This window comes from Perca flavescens, chromosome 5 (assembly GCF_004354835.1).
Source record: "Perca flavescens isolate YP-PL-M2 chromosome 5, PFLA_1.0, whole genome shotgun sequence".
Taxonomy (NCBI): Eukaryota; Metazoa; Chordata; class Actinopteri; order Perciformes; family Percidae; genus Perca; species Perca flavescens.
The window spans coordinates 4,094,246-4,116,508 of NC_041335.1; the positions used below are offsets into that span (position 1 = coordinate 4,094,246).

Consider the following 22,263-nt stretch of genomic DNA (forward strand, 5'->3'; position numbering starts at 1 on the left):
AATCAGGCAACCTGCAGCTGCTGTATTTGATATAACATTGGATACAAGCTGCATTCTTGGTGAATGATTTATGCTTGCCAGCAATAGCACACAAAGTTCATAGAAGGATAGTTATTTATATCAATAGTACCTTTACATTACAGACAGTAATACTTGTATTTTCAACACACAACTCCATCCTGAGCATATTGATGCTCAAAAAGAAACACTCAGAAACACATTTCAAAACCCTGAGTGATATGAGTGAAAACATATCAGCAACATAATATTGGGAATAATTATTAGGCACTCATGGATTATAACATATCAACCCTTTCATTATATCAAAATGAACTGAAATCATACTTATTTATTTATGTATAATAGGATTCTTCTAGCTGCTGATGTTTTTTTTTATGACCGTTTCTATGGTGGTCCTATGCAACGTAATTTTGTTCTACACTGCACTTCCTGAAGTGTTTTTTGGAATAACAATAAAAAATAATCTTGAATCTTAGTAGTATTGCTTAATGGTGTTTGTTTGTGTGAAAGCCCATTGGGGACTTAATTAAAACAAATTATGTAAACCTGAAAATGTAATTCCACAATAGCATTATAACTGTGTAGTGTATGTGTTTTTGATTAAAAATAAAAATGCAATAACCCAATTTGCATTTTCACATACTCGCATGGGTGTTGAGAGACCATATTAAAATAAAAATAGAAAAGCCGTTTGACATTCAATTTTCAAAGTCGTGTCCAGCTGTCCAGTAAACAATATTTTAATGTTCAAATCAAATTTGGAAATCAAAATGCAACGTGAACAATGTAGCCTCATTTTCCATGTATGCAAGCATGTATGTACTGTAGGTCACAATTCAAATTTAAATGCAATTTCTAACTATTTGAAAAGTAAAACTTCATTTGACATTTCATTTTCAAAGACTTAACCTGCTCTAGTGTCACCGGCAGGATTTTATTTTATAATACGACTAAGAACCAGCTGACGCTTGTAGGTGGGTTCCCACGTGCACAAATACACAGTCTATTCCGCGAGCGAGCAAGAGAGACTGATTCATGTTTGTTTGTTTTTTGCACTATATATACACATACGTACATACAAAGAAAAAGAAAATATATTTTACTTTGTATGCACTTTTGGTATGGACAGTTTTGTGTGTAAATACTGTTCATGTACTTAAGTTCTTCAATTCAATTCAAACAACTTTATTTATCTCGAGACGGCAAAATATTGCAGTAAACCAGTCACATAAAAGCAGACAAGAATAACACCATCGCAGTCATTCAATCAACCAACGTGTCAGTGGAGTTAACCCAGGCAAGAGCAGCAAAGCACACGCACAGGTTACCAAAAGAAAAGATAAATAAAAAAGAAATATCCAACAAGAAAAGCAACAAAAGAAATACGTAAATCAAAGCATTATGCTTCCCCAGGATAACAAGCTCTGGATGTTACAGGTTGCTACCATAAGCAGCATTTAAGAGCCTAATGGCAGAAGGAATGACGGAATTCAAGTTATCTGTTGGTTTTACATGCATCAAGTGGATTCTTTGTTGTCCTCGTCCTGCAGCTGTCTGTGTACATAATGAAAAGCAAAGGCGAAAGTACACAGCCCCGAGGAGAGCCTGTATCCGAGGGGATAACTTTGGACATGTGACCAATTACAAAAACATGATAAACGCTAAAGAGTGACAGCCGCTGCAAAATAGTCTCAAGAAGGAACTTGTTTTGGGGGAACAGGTTGTTTTAGTCGTGCAACAGAAAACTCAGATAGTCTAGCTAGCTGTCTGGATTTACCCTGCAGAGATCTGAGGAGCAGTTAACCATAGTCCTCAGAAATCCACCAGAGTTTAAAATTCCAAAACAAAGAAAGAGGAACAGTTTCGGTCAGTTGCCCCTGCTGGGCCTCATCATAAATCCTCACCCAAGACCTGTATTTTCCTCTAAACGTCTATACTCTCAGCCAGCAAAACATGCTCACTTTTTTCAAACCTTGGAGCACACCAAGGCATGCATCGATTAACCTGACTCCACCAGATGGATTGCTTCTCATTTGCTCGGCATGTCCATCTGGGAACTTTCCGTTGGAGAACTTTTGGGAAGGTGCGAAAATATTGGTTAGCTGACAGGATAAACCATCTGTCTATCACCACCTATGTTGGTGATAGACGGGCCAAATCAACCAATCAGATCAACAAAGCGTATGACAATACAACCACAAGCCAGGCTACCCCTGCTGCTGCAGGCAAAGCATAGCTGGTTAGCTCAGCAAGCAAGCAACATGTCGGTAAAGGATATTCGCCGTTTGTGTAACGAGAATTTGCGAATAAAAGGCACCATTTCAGGTTCCCGGTCCATATTCCAAAAGAAGGAAGCATTAGCGAGAGGCTAACAGAATTAGGGCTGCCGCTGTCTGAAAATACTGGTTAGCTGATTGGATAAACCATCTGTCTATCACCACCTATGTTGGTGACAGACGCTTCCCGTTGCGTTATACCTAAACCCGCCTCAAAACCAACGCTGATTGGTCGACTCTCACAAGGCTGTGCATCGATACCCATGAGAAAGACGTGGAGATGTGTGTGCTCGCTCAAGCCGAGTGTGACCTGTTGCTCTAGGATCCTAATCCGGATTTGTAACTGATACACATAAATCAAAAAATGCATATTGGCCCTGGCCTCTCCGGCTTCTTAGGACAGATCCTGGCCCGAACTGATAGCTGCAGCAGCTGTTAAGGAGCTCAGTTAACAATCTCAGGGATCCTGAGGCCTCGTCTGCCTTAGATTCTCTCTCAGTCAGAGGGCTGAGCCATTTACAGTCTCTCTGCAGCATCCTGCTGTTTCTTGAATTGTTTATACGCAGCCTCTATATCTTCTTTTCAGCATGGACTGCATATCTTTATTTACATTTTTTATTATTATTATTTTTCAGGCATTTTAGGCCTTTATTTGACAGGACAGCTGAAGACATGAAAGGGGAGAGAGAGGGGGGGGAATGACATGAACCGGGGCTCGCTGCATCGAGGAGTAAACCTCTGTATATGGGTGCCCGCTCTACCAACTGAGCTATCCTGGCGCCTGATTTTACATATTTATTTGACTGCTGTAATATTTGGCACTTGTACGTGTTGTACAAAGAAATAAAACAGCCTGATGACAGTAGATTGAATGGACACACTTGTTTATTTTTGTACAACCATTTGAGGAATATCAGGTGTTCTGACAATCTCACTTTTCTCCAAATTGTGTCTCCCTAAGTATCCGACATCCTTAACTCATGTCATCTATGTCTACATGACAAAACCATGTATTACCTTGAACATCGTTCCCATAACACGTTTTTCATATTCAATAAACAATTATTCTTATACACTGTTTATAAGAATTTCAGAGATAATTCTAAGATATAGCATTTATATATTTTAGATCACTTTAGGAAATCTGCATTAAGCAATGGATCGATGTAGTGGGTGGACATGACAGGCAATCTAAGTGATGATCACAATGATACGTATTAGTTCCTTGAACTGTCAAACAATGTTTCTTTTCCTGCACTGTATTGGTTTTCTTTTAAAACCTGATGATTGCATGACATATCTGTTTTAATTTGCTGCCTTTGTGAAGCACTTTGTAACAAGGATTTAAAAAAAATGCTCTATAAATAAAGATTATCATTATTACTAAAACTGATATATGATTTGCTATGATACACATGTTGTCAGCAGGTAGGAAACCTGCAGGTGTGAAGGTGCAAATAAAAGGAGGGAGGGTACAGACAAAGAGCCCCACAGCTCGTAACAGTTCTATTTCACAGAAGATGTACTGTAACTCTTCTCTAACACACAAACTAAGTTCTGACTCCATCCTATGCAATGTCAACTCACACCACAAATATTCCAAACACAAACCAAAAATGTACATATGTGTATGAACCCACACACAAAATAAGTCAGATTAAACATTTCAGTACTCAAGAGCTAAACAGGTCAAGGTGTATGCGACTTTATTTTGGTGACCTGGTACAGAAAAATCAGTCATAGGAGCTTTGGGTTCTACCTGTCCACCAGTCTTGACGATTCAGTGCTGCCCGTCGCTCTTGATCCTGCAGGCCACAGCTGTGATCAGTGCTGCTCCTTTCCCACTTCCATCCTCGGACTTGTGGAAAGTCACCTGGCACTGCGGTGACAAATCCTGCAACGTCTCCTTCATGATGCTGGAGAAACTTTAGTAAGAGGAAGGAGAGAAAATTAAAAAGGTTTAGTGTTGAACAGGAGTTACATGAAAATCTCCCCCTCTAATATATGGTGCACACGTAGTACACGGTTTCTACAGGTTTCACCAAGTCAAATTTAAGACTTTTTAAGCGCATTTTAAGACCATTATGAATGAAATTTAAGATATATATGAAGACATAAAAAAATAAATAGTCCGGAAACATTGTCTCAAACTATTCCCTGATTTCTTCATTGGCATTATAGGACTGGTGTCTAGATTGGCTGCAAATGTTAAGGTGCATGTTGATCTCATTTGTAGTCATACAGCTAATTATATTTGGACTAGCGACAGAAAGAACTACAACACCAGATAATTAAAAACATTCTAAAGGGACCATCAGTGGTGGCGTTACATGGACGTAGAAAAAAAATAAAAATAAAACTAAGACCTATTTTTAAATTATTTAAGACCTAGAACACAATACTTCAGTGAATTTCAGACTTTTTAAGACCCAGCGGAAACCCTGCCATTGCATTACAGGACTGGTGTCTAGATTGGCTGCAATATAAGTTGCATGTTGGTCTCATTTGTAGTCGTAATACAGCAAATTATATTTGGACTAGCAACAGAAAAAACATAAACACCACAGAATAAAAAAAAAAAAAATTCTAAAGTGCTGCAGGAACATTTCAATGGGCATTAGAGGAAGCATTACATTGACAGGGAAATTAATATCTGTTTAAAATGATTTAGGACCTAGAACACAATACCTCAGTGAATTTTAGACTTTTTAAGGCCTCAAAATTGGATTTTGAAATGTTAGACTTTGTAAGACCCGGCAAAAACCCTGTAGTAGTAGAGTATGAATAAACATAAAGTAGCTGTAATAACTCAAAAATTAAGAAAACTTGAAAATATCAGCACACTCCTGATATGGATTTGACGGATTTGACCTTCCTTATGGTCCTGCAAGTGGTCCATCAGTTATGTTGATGACCTTCTGTAAGTCTGAGATGAGTCAAAACATTTTAGGGCTGTTACCTCCCACAGGGTGGGTATAGGATGCTTTAGCCGCACCACATCAATTACTAACACTAAGTTAGGACTTTAAAATCTATACTTCCGTGTCCTGAAAACCCAAGGCTCTGGTCAACTAATGCAGACTTGTTTATTACTTTGTGTTTGGACATGATTGCTCCTTACTGAGGGTGTGTCTTATAAAGGGTGCCGTCCACTCCCACGGTGATGGAAAGCTGATTCAGATTGCGGTTCTGTCGTATCTTGTCGACCACAGCAGCTAAACCAGCACCACAGAGCTGAGCTGCACGGCGTGACACCACACTGCACACTTCCTTCACCAGTACTGAGTCATCGCATGTGGAGCTGGTGAGGCCCAGGTGCTGCAGAATTGAGCGGATCTGTCGCATGGCCAGGCGGTCACTTTGGGGTCAGAAAGAATTAGGGTTAAACACATGAGATAGCTCGTACTATGTATGTTAAGGACTTTCGTTGTTGCATTGATTTAAACTTAACTAAAAGCTTAAAAAGGGTGATATTAATGTAGGTTGAAAGCTATTGTGCAGTTATGTAGACAAAACACAGTTAAACTGCACTTAATCCATATAAAAAAAATGGTTTCATGCGCTATTTAGCACTATCATGTTGCTAATGTAAAGCTGCTTAAAGACATGTGACCATATGTGACCACTGATTTAGGCCTACGGTGTCAGATTTATGTCATATATTGCAAAAAATACATGCTTCATCAGGCACACAGTATTTCAGTAATATTTGGCACAATTTCTCATCATGAGATTTCTAAGATGAGACACTGTCTGTTCCAAAAGCAGAAGCACAATATCTCGGAAAATCCAAAGAAATTGACTTGTTTAAATTCCTCCTTCAGACACGTTTAAAAGTATGTTAAAAATACTCTTATGATTAATATTGTGTTTAACATGGTAACAATAAAAAAAAAAAACTCAGGCATGAGTAAAAAAAGGGGACTGGAAGCACATCTACTCTTTCTAGATCTGGCCTCGTCCCGCCATGCCCCCCAGGAAGTGTGCTGGAATTTGAAGCCAATTTCACATAGTGGCCAAACAATGGAATAACAACTTCTGTGTCTGTCACGTGATGCCATGAGGCCCAAAAAGACTTGTTTTCCATAAATTTTCATGCAAAAGAGACGTATGTAAATCACTGGATACATAAACTTAAACATATACTTTCATAGCTTTATGCGCTACTGATCAACTCTCTTGGGAATGACCGGTAAAAGAGCAGCGTGCATTAAGATGGCTAGAAACTGTGAAAACATCTCTCTACAAGTCAGTATAGTCAAGGTCAGACATTTAAGGGGACATTAACATAAGAGAAACTTATTTTTGAGTGGAGGGGGACTTTAAGGTTAAACTTCAGCTATAGTCAAAATGCCTTGGTCACATTTCAAGCAACACTAAATGACAACGAGGAGAAATATGCATCAACCTATGGGTTCCCAACCTGGCCACTTCAGTGTATTACCATTATCTTACCATATCACATTTTAGTCTGGTATACATAGTTTACATAGACCCGTTGACTCTGCTACTATTAACCACACCACTGTCACTCTCTTTACCATGTCAGTGGTCTCCAAATACGTTTCTTACTCATTCTGTTTCAGTTTATGCACCTCCTATTATTTATTTACTGTATATACTTTATTTCTGTTGCTTCTGTTGTACAGCTGCAAAAACCAAATCTTCCCTTGTTTATTTCGCTGGGGATCAATAAAGGTGTATTTTATTATTCAGTCTACTCCTGCACTAGGTGGGTGTGTCCATTTGCACCATTTTTGGTAACTTGTTTCTGAATAAGAAAGGGCCTAAGAAAGGCGGTAGCTTGTTGTAAATCTTTTGTTTAATTAAACAAAACAAAACACTGTAACATATTAAGTTGCAGAAGATTCACCACTGCTAAACAGAGAGCAGAAGATAACGTCATGTAGTGGTACAATGATTTCCTCTAAAGTAGAAGTACACAGAATGTCAAAACTATACAGTGGGGTTGCATATATTAATTGCTTGGGGGAGGGCTTCTGTAAGTTATTTTGGGGTACAAATGTTCTGGAGAAAGCTATAAGCAGCAATACCACAGGCCAAGCAATTAGTCACGTTTTGAATAGGGATGCACCGATCCGACTTTTTCAGTCCCGATACCGATCCGATACCGTTGTTGAATTAATAATACACTGTATACCTTCCACCTTTAAACCTTCCTTCCACCATGTGGAGACTAAAGGCACCAGACCTTCCTAACTAAACATTACTTTCCTAACTAAGACAAAATAACGTAGATGTAATGTATTGAATTCTTATTTATTTGTACACTCAACTCTTCCAGCATGCGACACACATGCGACAGAGGGAAAAAAAACTAACAAAACTGGATCGGCCCGTGGATCTGTTAATTGTTTTGATCACTGATCCAGCTATTTTGTCAATATCGGGACAGATATCCGATCTTAACACCCCTAGTTTTGAATGGGCACTGCACTACTGTCAATATAATACGGAAGCCGTCAGGTGTGTTGTCTTGGCTGAGCACCAGGCAACTTGTTTCCTTGTGCTTGGCGCAGTTATTCAACAAATCATAGTTTAAGAATAAAGACTGTATATGCCTTCATGGCGCTTGAACCTGCTGTCTGTGGCTAGTGGATGCCACACTTGTAATAACCAATTACTCTGTAGATTTGACTAATGTGATCTCATTAATAGCTTTAGCACATCTTTAATGCCCAGTTTTGTTTGTGGCTTTGAGATTTAACTGTAAAGTGTCACAGTTTTTTTTTAATTCTTACTGTTTTTATTTTAACTGTGGTAAGTGACCACAGTTAACCACGGTAACCAAATATGAGCTAAAGAGAGCCACTGAGACTAGACTGTAATACTCACCTTTCAATCTGTGCCAGGAATTTTGTCTCAAAGATGCATCGGGTCTTGAGTCGCTCGGACAGTTTGCCTCGGAACAGTAAGCCCTTGGCAGTAAAATCCATGAGCACATTCCTCACTATCTCCCCCAGGTACATGCCGCTGATCATCTTCTCATACCTCAGAGAAAGAGACACACAAACTAAACACGTTGGTTACATTCGCAATATTCACATTTCTAATAGTATTTACTAGTTCTATCATACTATAAACATTTATTTTACAGTGGAAAGACAGACAAAATGTGCTTCTTTTTGGTGGCTCTTTGGGCAGTGGGGGCCTTAAAGCCAAAGAAGCGAGCTTGTGACCGGGAGGTCGTCGGTTCAATCCCCAGACCAACAGGATAAAATCTGGATGGGGAAAGTGCCTCCCTCATTACCACCACTGAGGTGCCCTTGAGCAAGGTTCTCAAACCCTACCGCTCCAGTGGAGCTGCTCAGTGACCAGCAGATCAGACTGTGGCTGTATTGGGCAGCTTCCAGGTATGAATGTGACAGGTCGTCGTTGCAAAAGAGAATTTGTTCTCAATCACCTTACCTGGATAAATAAAGGTTAAAAAAATAAAAAATTAAATTTGGTGCAGGGGTAATACAAAAGTATCCGAACAGCATGAAAACCAAGGCACTCTTTTTGAAGAAAATATTAAAAAGCCTTTATTGATGCAGCAAATGCTATTTTATTTTATTCAACAAGAGTGCCTTGGTTTTCATGCTGCTCTGATACTATTTCTTTTATTGTACTGTCACAAACTCTAAGCAAACTAAAAAAAGAAATGTAATTTAATCAAACGAAATTGCTCTAACTTTATTTTGTCGTTAGCCGAGTTCTAACACAGGTGGGTTTAGTGGATGTTTCATAGTAGGAAAAGCACAGGTCTATTCAATAACTTTAATGAACGCTGCATTCCACGTAGGTGAGGCCCTGGTATTGTGTGTGCTGGCTCACTGGAATACCTGTGGAATACTGGGACACTTAAATGGAACTGAGCCATTGTTGATGTTATTAACTACACCTCTGCTTTTTCTACTATGCCAGTCAAAATGCCTCCTGTGACAGGGGCTGCAAATTAATTATGCCCATTGATAACAGCTGCTTTCATCAATGTTCTCCCTGATATGTCATAGAGACATTTTTATAACAGACAGTCCAGACAAGCTTCTTTCAAGAGGAAAAACCAACTGCTCCAATTAGTAATAATGTGGTTCTTACTGTAATTCCATCAATCAAGGCACAGAAAGCATACAAAAGACACACTGTCTGCATCATCTATTTCTTTAAGGAACGGAGTGAACCTATGATGTGAGCCAAGCATGCATGTGCACGGTTATATTGTGGCTTGGTTCGAAGGTTAGGCTATGTAACCACTGTTCGTACGGTGGCAAGTTTACATAAATTGTGGTCAACTATAAATTTAAAATGAGAGGGTGGTTTGCTGCTCTTTCATCATTACGACTTGACAGCTTGCTATAGACTGAGAAAAAATGTCATTCACTGTGCTTCTCAAACACTACCACGGCAGCTACCGGCAACTTTTAGGGTGGAATGTTTTTTTGATCCTGAATGAGAGTCTGTATCCTTTTGTTTGGCTGATGGGCCATTAACGCATCACCCCTCTCCACCTCTACAGTGCTACGTAATGTCCATAGCAGCAAGGACACACAACCCCCCTCACACTGTTCACAGCCAGATAGCTTATCGAACAGCTTGAACAAATCTGGTATACTCTTAGGAGTGTACAATAAAATGTGCTATTTTAGAAACAATATTTTCACGCTGCCACCCGACAAAGTAATAGTCCAGTCGTTTGCTCTGTGTGTCGGTCAGTTCAGTGAACAGTTAACACAAAACCTAAGCGGTTCCTGTGAGCTAAATAATTTTCTGTTTGGTTCTATCTGATCTGAGTTGTAATAGCTTGCCAACAAAGATAAGAACGAGGTCTCTGACGCCGACATTCTCAAAGCCATTTTTTGAGCTGAAGGAGCGCTTCTCCGTCTTTGAGCAACGGATAAATAAAAACTCTGCAGACATCACTGTGGTAAAAGAAGATATGAAAGGCCTTGGTTTTCAAGCAAAGGAGACGGAAGATGAAGTGAAAAGGCTAGATAAGAGCATTGAGGAACTAAAAGACAAAACTGAAGAAGGCGAGTGCTACAGCAAAAGATGGAATTTACGTCTCATTAACCTTCCTGAAAGAGTGAAAGAAGACATGAGAGAGGAAGTTATGAAGATAATGAGTCAGACTGCACCTGATGGGGTGAAATTTATTGCATAAAATCTTCACCCAGTATTAAGTCGTCTAGGTATGACATTCAGTCAAGTAAATGTCTGACAAGTGGACAATTAAGTAGCCTGTTGTTATTAAGGCCTTAAGACAGTTCAACATCTTGTTTATTGGAACTCCCAGTTTTCAGGGTATTACTAATCACTACCAAAGGTTAAGAGTTCCTATTAGATCTTATCTTCTGTTTACCTTATGTGTAGGCATCAAACCTGTGTTTTTACCTTTTGATTTTTATTTATTTATATATAATTTACTGATTGTATGGCAAACACTACTTTCATTAACCTTAAAGTGGTTTCTCTCAATGTCAAAGGTATACGGAACATCTCTAACACCAGACGGCCAACCGTCGACAGAAAAGCCGGTCGAAATGATCAGTCGGGTCCCCGAGGTCCAAAAAACTGCCTCGGAACACACTGAGGCGACACCGACTTGAGAAACGTAATACGTCTCCATAGCAGCAGGCGGCGCTACTCTGTATTGTTGCCCAAGAATTGAAAACCGGCAGCTGATTGGACGAACGCGTCACATGGGTTTGTTTTCTCCGGAAATTCAAAGCCAGACTGTCATGGCGGCTTGTTCAGAATACGATCTCATATTGTACTAAAATAGTTCACTGAAACATGTTTCTGAAAACATTTTAAGTGAGAAATAGGCCATGCAGTTGCTGAATCTCTCTTCATTTCAGATCAACAAAGATTTTGAGAGACTCTAGTCACGCTCATTCCGCTCGCCATTTCCGGGTGAGTCCGGACTGCCCTGCCTCCGACTGAACATGTCAGGTCGGCCAAAATGGACGCCGACAGCCCCCCAGACTGACGACGGTACGGGACACACCGAACAGACTCGAGTCACTGACCTCGCCAGACTGTCCAACGGCCGATTATTGGCCCTGTGTGTCCTGGCCTTAAAAGGACTCACTAATGCGGTGGTGGTGATGGCGCAGTGGATATGACACGTACCTTTGGTGTGGGAGACCTGGGTTCAATTCCCACTGTGATACATCAACCAATGTGTCCTTGAGCAAGACACTTAACCCCAAGATGCTCCAGAGCCGTGTGGCCTCTGACAATGGTAGCAATTGTAAGTCGCTTTGGATAAAAGCATCAGCTAAATAACATGTAATGTAATGTAATGCAGATTTAACTGTGATGATGATGGGAAATTCTGGAGAAGTCAATAGGGGGGGGGGCAGATTTACTTAAGTCATGCTTCTAATCACTTAGCAGGAATAGCTATTTTATCCAATAAATTTAAAGTAGATGTGTTAGAAATCCCACCTTTCTAAGAGGGTAGATGGATTATTCTGGTTCTTAGAGTGAATAATGTGATTCTGGTGTTAAATAATATATATGGACATAATAACAATGCTTTGGCGAAAAACATGTTTACCCAACTAGCAGTAGAGTTAAAAAAGATGAAGGAGAAATACAAAGATGCTCATTTAATTATGGGTGGTGACCTAAATGACGCAGCAGATGACCAAATGGATAGATTACCAGCTAGAATTTCCCCTAACTCAAAATTTAAACCTATATCATGTTTGTGTGAACAACTTAATGTTATTAATGTCTGGCGTTATTTGCATCCTTATCAAAAAGAACATACATGGAGTAATGTTAGTCTCTACGATCTCGAATTCATCTACGGTTACTATCCTCCTATAGCCTAGAAATCTAGCGGCAGCAAATCTAATTTCTAATTTAATTCATTCTTAAAAAAGGAAGATGTGTTCAGAGTTTATTTATTTATCTATCTATATATATATATATATATATATATATATATATATATATATATATATATATATATATATATCCAAGGTTCCTTGGATGGAAATTAATATCTTTTTTGATATTTTGTAAGTATGATGCTGAATTGTTCAAACACTTTTTTAATGTTTGCACACAACAAAAGAAATTATCACATTTTGTCTAATGAGAGAAGGACAATAAGTCTCCTCAGCATTTAAATGTGTCTCTCTATCTCTCTGTGTGCAGTCTTTCAGTTCAGTCGGACTGGCTTCTCCGGAGAAATGTGATTGATTCCATTATTTTCTTGCTAACAGAGTCACAAGCCTTGGCAATGTGTATGTCATCTCCCTTTAGGGTGCGACCAAACTAAAAGTGACACACTAGTTAAAGCCACCAAAGATAAATGCCTTGCAAGCATGTAACAGAGTTGGTGAGACACAGGTGGGCAGAGTAAAAAGCAAAGTTTGAATCAATTGTGACCTAGAAGGACAATCAGAGGTGGGTAGCAAACCTAATCTGCTGTGCATTGAATACATTTAAACATAAATTGCAGCTAATTCTTTACTGCTGAAATAAAACTGATGCAGCTCAGGCAACAATCTGTACCACGGGTGAACCTCAACAACAACAGTGGAATCAAATAGCCAGCTAGCAACAGCTTGGATTGACAGCATGGTTGATCTGCCCGAAATTGGCTGAGAAGTGTTGACAGTGCCTGGTGGTGTCTGTGTTGCCATAGGGACATAGGCAGGTGACATAAGCTGGGAGAGTTTCTTTGTGTCCTCTGGGTTTAGAAGCTGCTCTCTACTGCAGTGCTTCTTTTCTTATCCTCAATTCTTTGAAAAAAAATCTTTAACTAAAGTGACTAAAATGTTGCATTCAATTAGCATTAATTGTAACATTAATGGAAATACTGCCCAAACAATGGGTAAATAATGGAATAAACTAACTACCCCAAATACTTCCCCTTGTCCTGCCCCGGGTGCCCCCATCCTGAGAACGTATGCAGTGCTTTGAAATTAGCATTCTGTGTCTCTAATGGCGTTTCTCCACTACATGGTACCTGCTCGACTCAGCTTGGCCGTGGTGCCCCTTCCTCCATTTTCCTTTGCAGATTTAGTACCGCCTCATGCCTGAGGAAAGTGTGGCTGGTCGTCATAGCGACGCCAGAGGAAACTGCCGCGACCTAACGTGACACACACACAGAACGTCAAAGGTGTGTTGTTTTTGATTCTCGGCATGTGGCTGTTTGCCACAGCCAGAAGACAAATTTTGTTTCAAAAGAAGCTGGAGGCAGCAAAAAAAACACAGCTGGCTAAACTATTTAAAAATGGTCGGTTTGTTCAGGACACCCCCCCGTCTGTCGCTAGCAATGATAACGCAGTGATTAGTGATGATTCTCTCTGAGCAATCAGGAGTCTTTTGGTATCACCTCAGCTCGCTTGGAACCTCGCCGGAGGTGATACTAAAAAAAGTAAGCTTATCACTAGTCTATACTGTATTTCTGACTACATGTGATGCTGACATAATTTAATATGTCATAAATTACCCATCCAATACCTCTGTTTCCCAGGATTGTTAGAGCAATCATCCACAATGCGATCAAACTGGGTGCAGAAGTCATCAAGTTCGCCATTGTCACCAAATGCTCCCCACTCCATGTTGACACACATACAGCCGTCATCACCCTCCACCAGTTCAATGTTCTGCATTTCCTCCATGTAACAGGCATTGGTCCCCGTGCCTGAGTTAAAGACAGGTGGAAAGGTATTACTGTCATGTCAAGTTGAAAACCAGAGAGACTAAGACAAACAAAACAAATCACTCAACGTTTGCTCACATTGAACTGATTATAATGTTTAAAATGGCACAATGAGACTTCCACCTTCCAGAGAGGACGGTGAGGGGTTGACAGACTCACCTACAATGAGTCCCACTTCACATTTGGGGTCCTCATAGCTGCAGGTCATCATGGTTCCCACTGTGTCATTAACCACCGCCACAAAGCTCAAGTCAAATCCCTGGAATCAGTTATAAAGTGATGGAAATCTATTATACTAGAAACATACAGTATTAGCCTAATTGTTTGCAACAATAACCACATTTGCTTTAAATCCAGAGTCCTAAAAATTGCAGATCTGTAGTTTCAAGTAAGTAAAGTGCTGAGATTCTTCATGTAGTTCAGCCTCTTGCACTCATATCACCAGAGAACAGGAGGTGACTTTGTAGATACATTTTACTCTGAGGTCACTTTAGCTTCAGAGAATGTCCTGATTGTATTATTGGCAAGTATAAGATTATCTATTTCTGTTTTTTTTAACTATGATACAGTTTTTTTACGATTGCTATGACAATTTTTTCAATACTTTTAACAACTTTCTAAACCCTTACACAGTTAGCACAACATCTGTCTGTGTAGGCTATACAATTAACACATTTCTTGTTGCTTTGACACAAATTGCATACGGTTAACACAAATTTAAAATGCTTGAACATCAGCTCAACGAAGACCAAAACAATGGATATGTACTGTCAAATTCACAAACGCTTTCACACTGTAAGTCAAAACAGATAACATCATGTTCTAAACCTAATTTATAGGCTAAAGTTAAAGTGAACAGCTATTCACAAATAAACACAAATATATCCCCTGCATGTTATTCCATTGCTACTGGGAAACAGCTGATTGAAGTTATGCAAATAGATCAATCACAGCTGATTCCCATCTAGGAAACACACTCAGGTGTTGAGGTTCTTTCAATCACATGACCATATGGTACTACATACAGTAAAAGAGGACCTATTTGGGCTGATTTTGTGTGGAAAAAGAACAATAAAGATGAACACAAAGAAAGTAAGAAAAATTCCTGCACGAGGGAGAGGAAGATGAGTACCAGGACAAGTCTGTCTCGGTCTTCTTTTTTTTCATAAACGGTACATTCAATAAAGCTACTCTGAGATGGGTCATTCATTTTTTGTATTGAATTTCTGCAGCAAATGAAACAAAATGCATACATTTACTAAACCCAACAAAACAAAAATGTGGAGAGGCTTCAAGAGAAACTGCAGTGTAAAACAATCTATGATCAATACAAGGGCAGACCTGACACATATAAAATAATGCAGTATCCGTAATTCCATCTGATGTTAGTGTTTTGTATGACATTAGCCACTTTCCGACCGGAGGGATTTTTGCAGTACCTAGAACATAAAATTCCTAGAACCCTTTTTTTCTCATGTTCCGACTGGACCAATTTGGGGATTTTTAAGTTCCTCTGGCCGCAGTTCCTGTAACTCTTTTAGCTCCTACTTCAGGGCAGGGTCTTTTTGCTGTTCCCTTTTCAGCATAGGGACCTAGGTCAATGAGGGTCGGGTTTCCGGTACAGACAGACCAACAACGGGACAATTGTAACAGTTTTCGCCATCTTATTCATCACTAAATTGACTTCTGACAACGTTTTAGGCGAGAAATGAACTGTTTAGATTTCGAATATAGGCAGTCTTGCGTAAATTGATACCGAATTGACAATTTGCTTCAACGTTTTCAGAGTTGAGAAGCTCCATGAAGTGAGGCGACAGCCAGCATGACAAATATGCTATATACATTAGATTTAGTATTTAGTTCATACTGTTTTTGGTGTTTTGTCGATTTTAACTATAAAGACCGTTGCCGTGCTTGCATCACTCCCTTACCCCTCCCAATGGCCACTTGGCCAATGCGAATGCAAATGGAAAAAACGGTTTTGGGGGAGAGTAGTTAGTAGATCTGCTTAGAAGAGGACTTTTTCTAGAACTACGTTCCTGTAACTACTTGGTCGGAAAGCGGCTATTGTGCTATGATTGACTAAATGTGCCTGTTGAACGAGAACATGTGTTAGTGTTTTGGAAGAATTATTTGATTTTGAGACATGTTTGCATTGTTTTGGTAGACAGAGTGTATTGTGTTAGTGAATTGTTGTATTTTGAAAATTAGTGTTAAGAGTTTAGTTTTCAATGTGTGATTTTGAGCATGAAATTAACTGTTTTGCTAATTGTGTGTTGTAGATGTGTTGGGGCCTAAGAGTTTAGGAAAGTTGTTCAAAGTATTGAAAAGATTGTCACAACACAAACTGTAATCCTTAGTACCTGACCCAGACCTCATAACAATGGAATATATTACAAGATGCTGCATTATGCCCAGGTTCAGGGGAATCCTGGGCTTAAACTGAAACCCTGAGTGAGCGTTCAGAATAAGAACAAATATATATACTTTTCTTTTCTTTATTAAACCCTTCACGTTTAATAAAATGATGTCTTGTATGGGACAATATAAAGAAAGTAAAAAGCTTATACTTAGCTGTTTGCAACCTTAGATCGAAGGGAAATAAAGGAGAAAACAAAGAAAGAGGGGGAATATAGCCGTAGATAAATAACTGCTACAGATGTAGATAAAACCTTAATCTAGAAAAACAGAATTCAAGATCAGTGTGGCCATTTCAACTCGGTCTCTACTTCACAAGCAATAAAAAACTGTTTGTAGGCCCCTGTTGTTTGTAAGCCACTTGGGTATACTTTTTTATTATATTCTTCAAGTGTCAACATTCACAGGCAATGTACTTGTGGTTTACAATTGTAACAGTGTTTACTGACCTTTCTGCGGCGGACAGCATCTTTAAGTAACGTGATAACATCTTGTCCCTCACAGCCGCTGGCTTTGAAACCCTTCGTCCACTTTAGAAGAATGCCCTGGACAAATGACAGTAGTGGTTTGTCTGTGTGACTTTGTTAATTATTAATTATACGTATGAATAGCGATAAATTGCACAATTTAAAGGTGCTGTAGGTAGGATTGGGAAGATCCAGGAATTAGCCCAAAAATTTTAATTCAGTCCCTCCCCCCTTTCTGCTAAAGCCCAAAACGGTCTCCTGAGTCCTTTCCCCCACAAGGGAGAATGAGCAGTGATTGACATGCGGTTAGACACCCCCCCTGGCCATGATTGATGATCTGAACAGGGAGCGGTGGATTTTTGGAAATCGCACTACAGGCTGTAGGTGGTGCCAGATTTTTTTTTAAATGACGCTTCATGTAGTTCTACTGGAACATGGGGTCAGTTTCAGCAAATATGACAGAAAGTTAGTTTTATAAGGCTTACCTACTGCACCTTTAAAATCTAAATCAAAAATAGTTTGTCGCAATGAAAAATATAGTCATTAAATGTTGCCACAGTGTGATAAAGAATGCACTGTGCTTTTCTGATGTCGTTTCGGATCAATCTGCAAAAAGAGAGTTGATTAGTTGATTACAGTACTTTTTCCAGTTTGAAACATAAAAGATGTTTTGTTTCGCTACATACTTTCACCTTACACAATATAATGGGACTTATTTTAAAGGCACAGGTAAAAAGTGGTAGCAGGGTTTGGCCTTGCGGTTCCCCAGAGTTTAGTAAGCATTTGCTTGAGTTAGAGGCTTTTGTCACTCTGTGTAGACAAAGATTACTTTGCAGGGAATCGGCTTTTAACCAAACCATATGACAAATAACTGCAGTCCACTGAATCTTAGCATACTTGATGAACGTTCCATTTTGTAGGCTGTCCTCTGCCTTTGCCTAATATTTTTAAACTGGAAAATAAGTGATTGTGCAAAACTTGCAGTCACTAAGATAATCCACCAAAACATGTTTCTTATATGAAGCCATGGCTGAATCTTTTCTAATTTCAGACATTAGAAATCTAAAAGGTAGTGATTCAAGGTTTAGTTTAAATGCATAGTGTAGAGCTTCTCATTGTTGTCATCGGCTAAACCATAATCCCCATAGTTCAGTAATCTATACCAGACAACATATATATCCTTCTTTCTAAACTCATGGTGATGAAAACCACAGGCTTATTTCACTGCAGTTAAAATACAAGCTCTGGGAACAAACGGTTATTGTTTCTGCCAACTTGAAGCTGCAGTGGGTGGAACAAAAAAAAAGGATTTGAAGTAGAATGAGACCTCTTCTTGCAGCCCTCCCTCTCGCCTATCTGTTGCACAGCCTGCTTAAATTACAAGATACTAAAAGATTATCATGGAATTTTCGCCTAAAAATGCCAAGAACAAATTGCCTACAACTTGTATTCACACCTGAAGTTCAGGAAAATGTGCAAAAATACAGGTAGATTCATTAAGTTATAATTTGAATGCTAGTCATACACTTAAAATGCATAATGAATCGAGCATTACCTGATCCAGTTTGCTTTGATGACAGGGGAAGGAGAATGTAAATCCCAGAGGTAAGGATGCTCCACTCATGCCCATGTATTCCAGAAAGTCGTTGATGCAGTACACAATGTGGCTGAAAAGCTGGCACATGAGAGACAGGAAGTGTAAAATACTTTAAGCTTTAGGGCCCTATCTCGCACCCGGCGCAGCGCAGCACAAAGCCCGACGCAAGTTTAAGACCAAAACAGTTGTCAATTTCCCATCCAGCGCCCGCGTCGTTTAATAGCAAATGCACCTGCGCCCACCTTTGCGCCCATGGGCGTGCTGGTCTTACAGGGAGGTGTGTTCAGGTGCATTCTTGGCGTATTGCTGTGTTGAGGCAGCGGGAAGTGATCACAAAAACCTGGTCCAAAGTCAACAGCGCAGCATTTCATTGTTATTTTAACAGCAAATTAGTAAAATGTGCCTAGGCTTATGCACAGCGCGCACACTATGCTTGTTACACACACAGGGATGTGCAGCAGCAGACACACATGCAAAAGATTACAAATAAAAATATTACGGTGCAAATACACCATTATAACAGCAATGCGCCAAGGTCCAAACGCGCCTGGCTTTTAAAGGGAATGGGAGATGACACTCTGATTGGTTGATTGCATGTTACGCCCAAAACACACCTATGATTAATGAAGACACTAAGTACAACCCGTTTGAACCTTGCGCACGGTGCACGGACCCTTTTTTCTGCCGTCAAACTAGCAAAAGTGGATTTGGACATGCCCTAAACGCACCTACGCCAGGCTCTTCACGCCGTGCGCTTAGATCGTTAAAATAGGGCCCGTAGTGTGTAGTTTTTGTCTCCCCCATGAGGAATTCACTAATGTAAAATACTAAAGTACTTCAACCCCAGTGATGTTTTACCTCTTCCCCTGTGCCCTGCATAGTCTCCTGTGGAATAGTGTAGATCTTGTGGTGCATTTCCACATTGTGACTCTTTCCACTTCGCACACGCACCAGCAGTACCCGAAAGCTGGAGCCCCCGAGGTCCAAAGCCAAGAAGTCGCCATTCTCTGATGAACACATGAACACATACATGAAAGCATTATAGAAAAGAGACAACTGAACTCAATAACAAGTCAAGTGGAATGTCCGTTTTCCTCCTAAAAGCTACCTGTTCCATCCGGTGTGGCTCTAACATAGGTGGGAAGCATCTTGACGCTTGCCTGCTCATGGGCTTGCTTCGACAGGCCTCGCATCATCTCCTCACTCATTCGCCTCTTTACTTCCAGCAGCTGTTCACGGCTTAAACGCAAGGTGTCGAGGATGCGCTGACGCTCAGCATGTTGAGCGGCAAGGCGGTAGGCTACTGCTGTTACCATGGCTGCACCCTTCCCACTGCCACACTGCGACTGCAAAAAACGCACATCACAGTCCGGCACAAGTCGCCTTACCATCTTGTGGAGCCTCCTCGAAAACCTAGGAAGAGGAAATACATTTTGTTAAATCTGTGTTGTTTTGTAATCACTTCAATTCTGCAATTTCAAGTGTATTTGTGTGAGATACACCAAGGCAGACGGGACGGTGCTCAGGAACACTTACTCTGGATGACTCTTGTAAACAGAGCCGTCCACGCCAATAGTCGTACGCAGCTTCTCAGCTGCTTTGTTATCCCGAATCTGCCGCAGCACTGCCACTAGAGTGGCAGCACACAAGTGTGCGGCCCGTGTAGATACTATCTGACACACCCTCTGAGTGGATATGCAGTCCTCAACCAACGGGTCCAGACCCAGGCCCCGGAGCACCTTCTCTGCACTCGCCAGGCCTTCCTCATCTCTGCAGGTAAAGCAGAATAAAAATCACATTCTTTTTTATTTTTATGCAGTTTATTGATCCCCAGTGGGGAAATTACGATTTCACTATGATTATGACTGCTCAGTGTGGTTCTGAACAGGGTAGGCAGTTAAGAAAATACATGGCTGGATATGTGGCTGCTGTGGCTCAGGAGGTAGGACGAGGTGGAACGTCTGCTAATCACAGGGTTGGCGGATCCTCCTGCCCACATGTCGAAGTGTCCTTGAGCAAGACTCTAACCCTCATGGCTACAATGGCTCGCTGCCATCGGTGTGTGTGTGTGTGTGTGTGAATGAAAAGCGAATTGCAAAGCACTTAAAGCGCTCAATAAAGTAAATGCGGCTATTCACCATAGGCAAGGCAAGGCAGCTTTATTTGTATAGTACAGTTCAGCAACAGGGCAATTCAAAGTGCTTTACATAAAACATAGATACTATTTGAAGGGTTTGTTTTAACTTACAGTATGAAACAGATCAGATGTATAACAGATAGAGGCATGTGATTAGCATAGTCCAAAGAGCCGGAAAATATATGGAGCATCTGCATCCACCCACGCCACGCACAAAATATAGCAGCCTCATATATTATATCGCTTTTTGTTTGCTTAACTTTGTTGTGTCACGAGCCAAAGCATTAAGAGATTAATGTAGCAACCAATGTAAAAATAACATAACAATTTAGCTCATTTCATGAAACCCAAGTATGCTTTACACAAGTACAGGGAGACAAGTGAAAGGAAAATAGTAAGCCAACACAAACGCGGACTTAAAGGAATAAAATGTCCGCGCTAAACGGAAGGGCGACATAATTTAATGTTGGCTACTGACGTACAATCACATCGCGCAATCTAAAGTTATTTTATTTATGAAATGTACCTGAGGGCCAATTCAGTCATTCAATCATTTCAATCGTCATCAAAGAAATCTCCTGTTACCTTTTACTTGGCTGGATACAATAACGGAGGCTTTTCCGGTGTTACGCCGAAATCTGTGACCAATCAGAATGCGTACTCTGTAGCGCAGAGAAAAATCGGACCCTGGCAGAGGCATTAAAAAAACTATATAAAAAAAAAGTTCTTTTCACTGTTAGTCTCGTTTGCTGTTACAGGTCATTTATGATCATCAGATGAAAAATTACACAGTTTCAGAAACGCTTTAAATCTATGCAATTTCATTTTGAACCATTATTATTTCTATAGATCCATCCATCCATCTTCGTCCGCTTATCCGGTGTCGGGTCGCGGGGGGAGCAGCTCCAGCAGGGGACCCCAAACTTCCCTTTCCCGAGCAACATTAACCAGCTCCGACTGGGGGATCCCGAGGCGTTCCCAGGCCAGGTTGGAGATATAATCCCTCCACCTAGTCCTGGGTCTTCCCCGAGGCCTCCTCCCAGCTGGACGTGCCTGGAACACCTCCCTAGGGAGGCGCCCAGGGGGCATCCTTACCAGATGCCCGAACCACCTCAACTGGCTCCTTTCGACGCAAAGGAGCAGCGGCTCTACTCCGAGCTCCTCACGGATGACTGAGCTTCTCACCCTATCTCTAAGGGAGACGCCAGCCACCCTCCTGAGGAAACCCATTTCGCCGCTTGTACCCTGGATCTCGTTCTTTCGGTCATGACCCAGCCTTCATGACCATAGGTGAGGGTAGGAACAAAAACTGACCGGAAGATCGAGAGCTTTGCCTTCTGGCTAAGCTCTTTTTTTCGTACAACGGTGCGATAGATTGAATGCAATACCGCACCCGCTGCGCCCGATTCTCCGACCAATCTCCCGCTCCGTTGTCCCCTCACTCGCGAACAAAACCCCAAGGTACTTAAACTCCTTCACTTGGGGTAAGGACTCATTCCCTACCTGGAGAAGGCATTCCATCGGTTTCCTGCTGAGAACCATGGCCTCAGATTTAGAGGTGCTGATCCTCATCCCAACCGCTTCACACTCGGTTGCGAACCCGATCCAGTGAGTGCTGAAGGTCGCAGGCCGATGATGCCATCAGGACCACATCATCT

At 40.7% G+C, this 22,263-nt stretch overlaps 1 protein-coding gene across 1 annotated transcript in view; it reads right to left on the reverse strand.

Annotated features, from left to right (window-relative positions):
- Window positions 1-3,164: 3,164 nt before the first annotated feature.
- hk2 (hexokinase 2) overlaps window positions 3,165-22,263 on the reverse strand; it is a 37,957-nt gene continuing 18,858 nt past the window's right edge. Inside the window, exons 9-18 of the mRNA XM_028577365.1 lie at window positions 20,005-20,238; window positions 19,577-19,881; window positions 19,327-19,475; window positions 18,427-18,546; window positions 16,854-16,949; window positions 14,146-14,245; window positions 13,785-13,968; window positions 8,154-8,309; window positions 5,419-5,655; window positions 3,165-4,222 (exon numbers count right to left, since the gene is read on the reverse strand). Coding sequence (XP_028433166.1) covers window positions 4,078-4,222; window positions 5,419-5,655; window positions 8,154-8,309; window positions 13,785-13,968; window positions 14,146-14,245; window positions 16,854-16,949; window positions 18,427-18,546; window positions 19,327-19,475; window positions 19,577-19,881; window positions 20,005-20,238 — 1,726 coding nt within the window. The 3' untranslated portion in view covers window positions 3,165-4,077. The remainder of the gene's footprint in view (window positions 4,223-5,418; window positions 5,656-8,153; window positions 8,310-13,784; window positions 13,969-14,145; window positions 14,246-16,853; window positions 16,950-18,426; window positions 18,547-19,326; window positions 19,476-19,576; window positions 19,882-20,004; window positions 20,239-22,263) is intronic.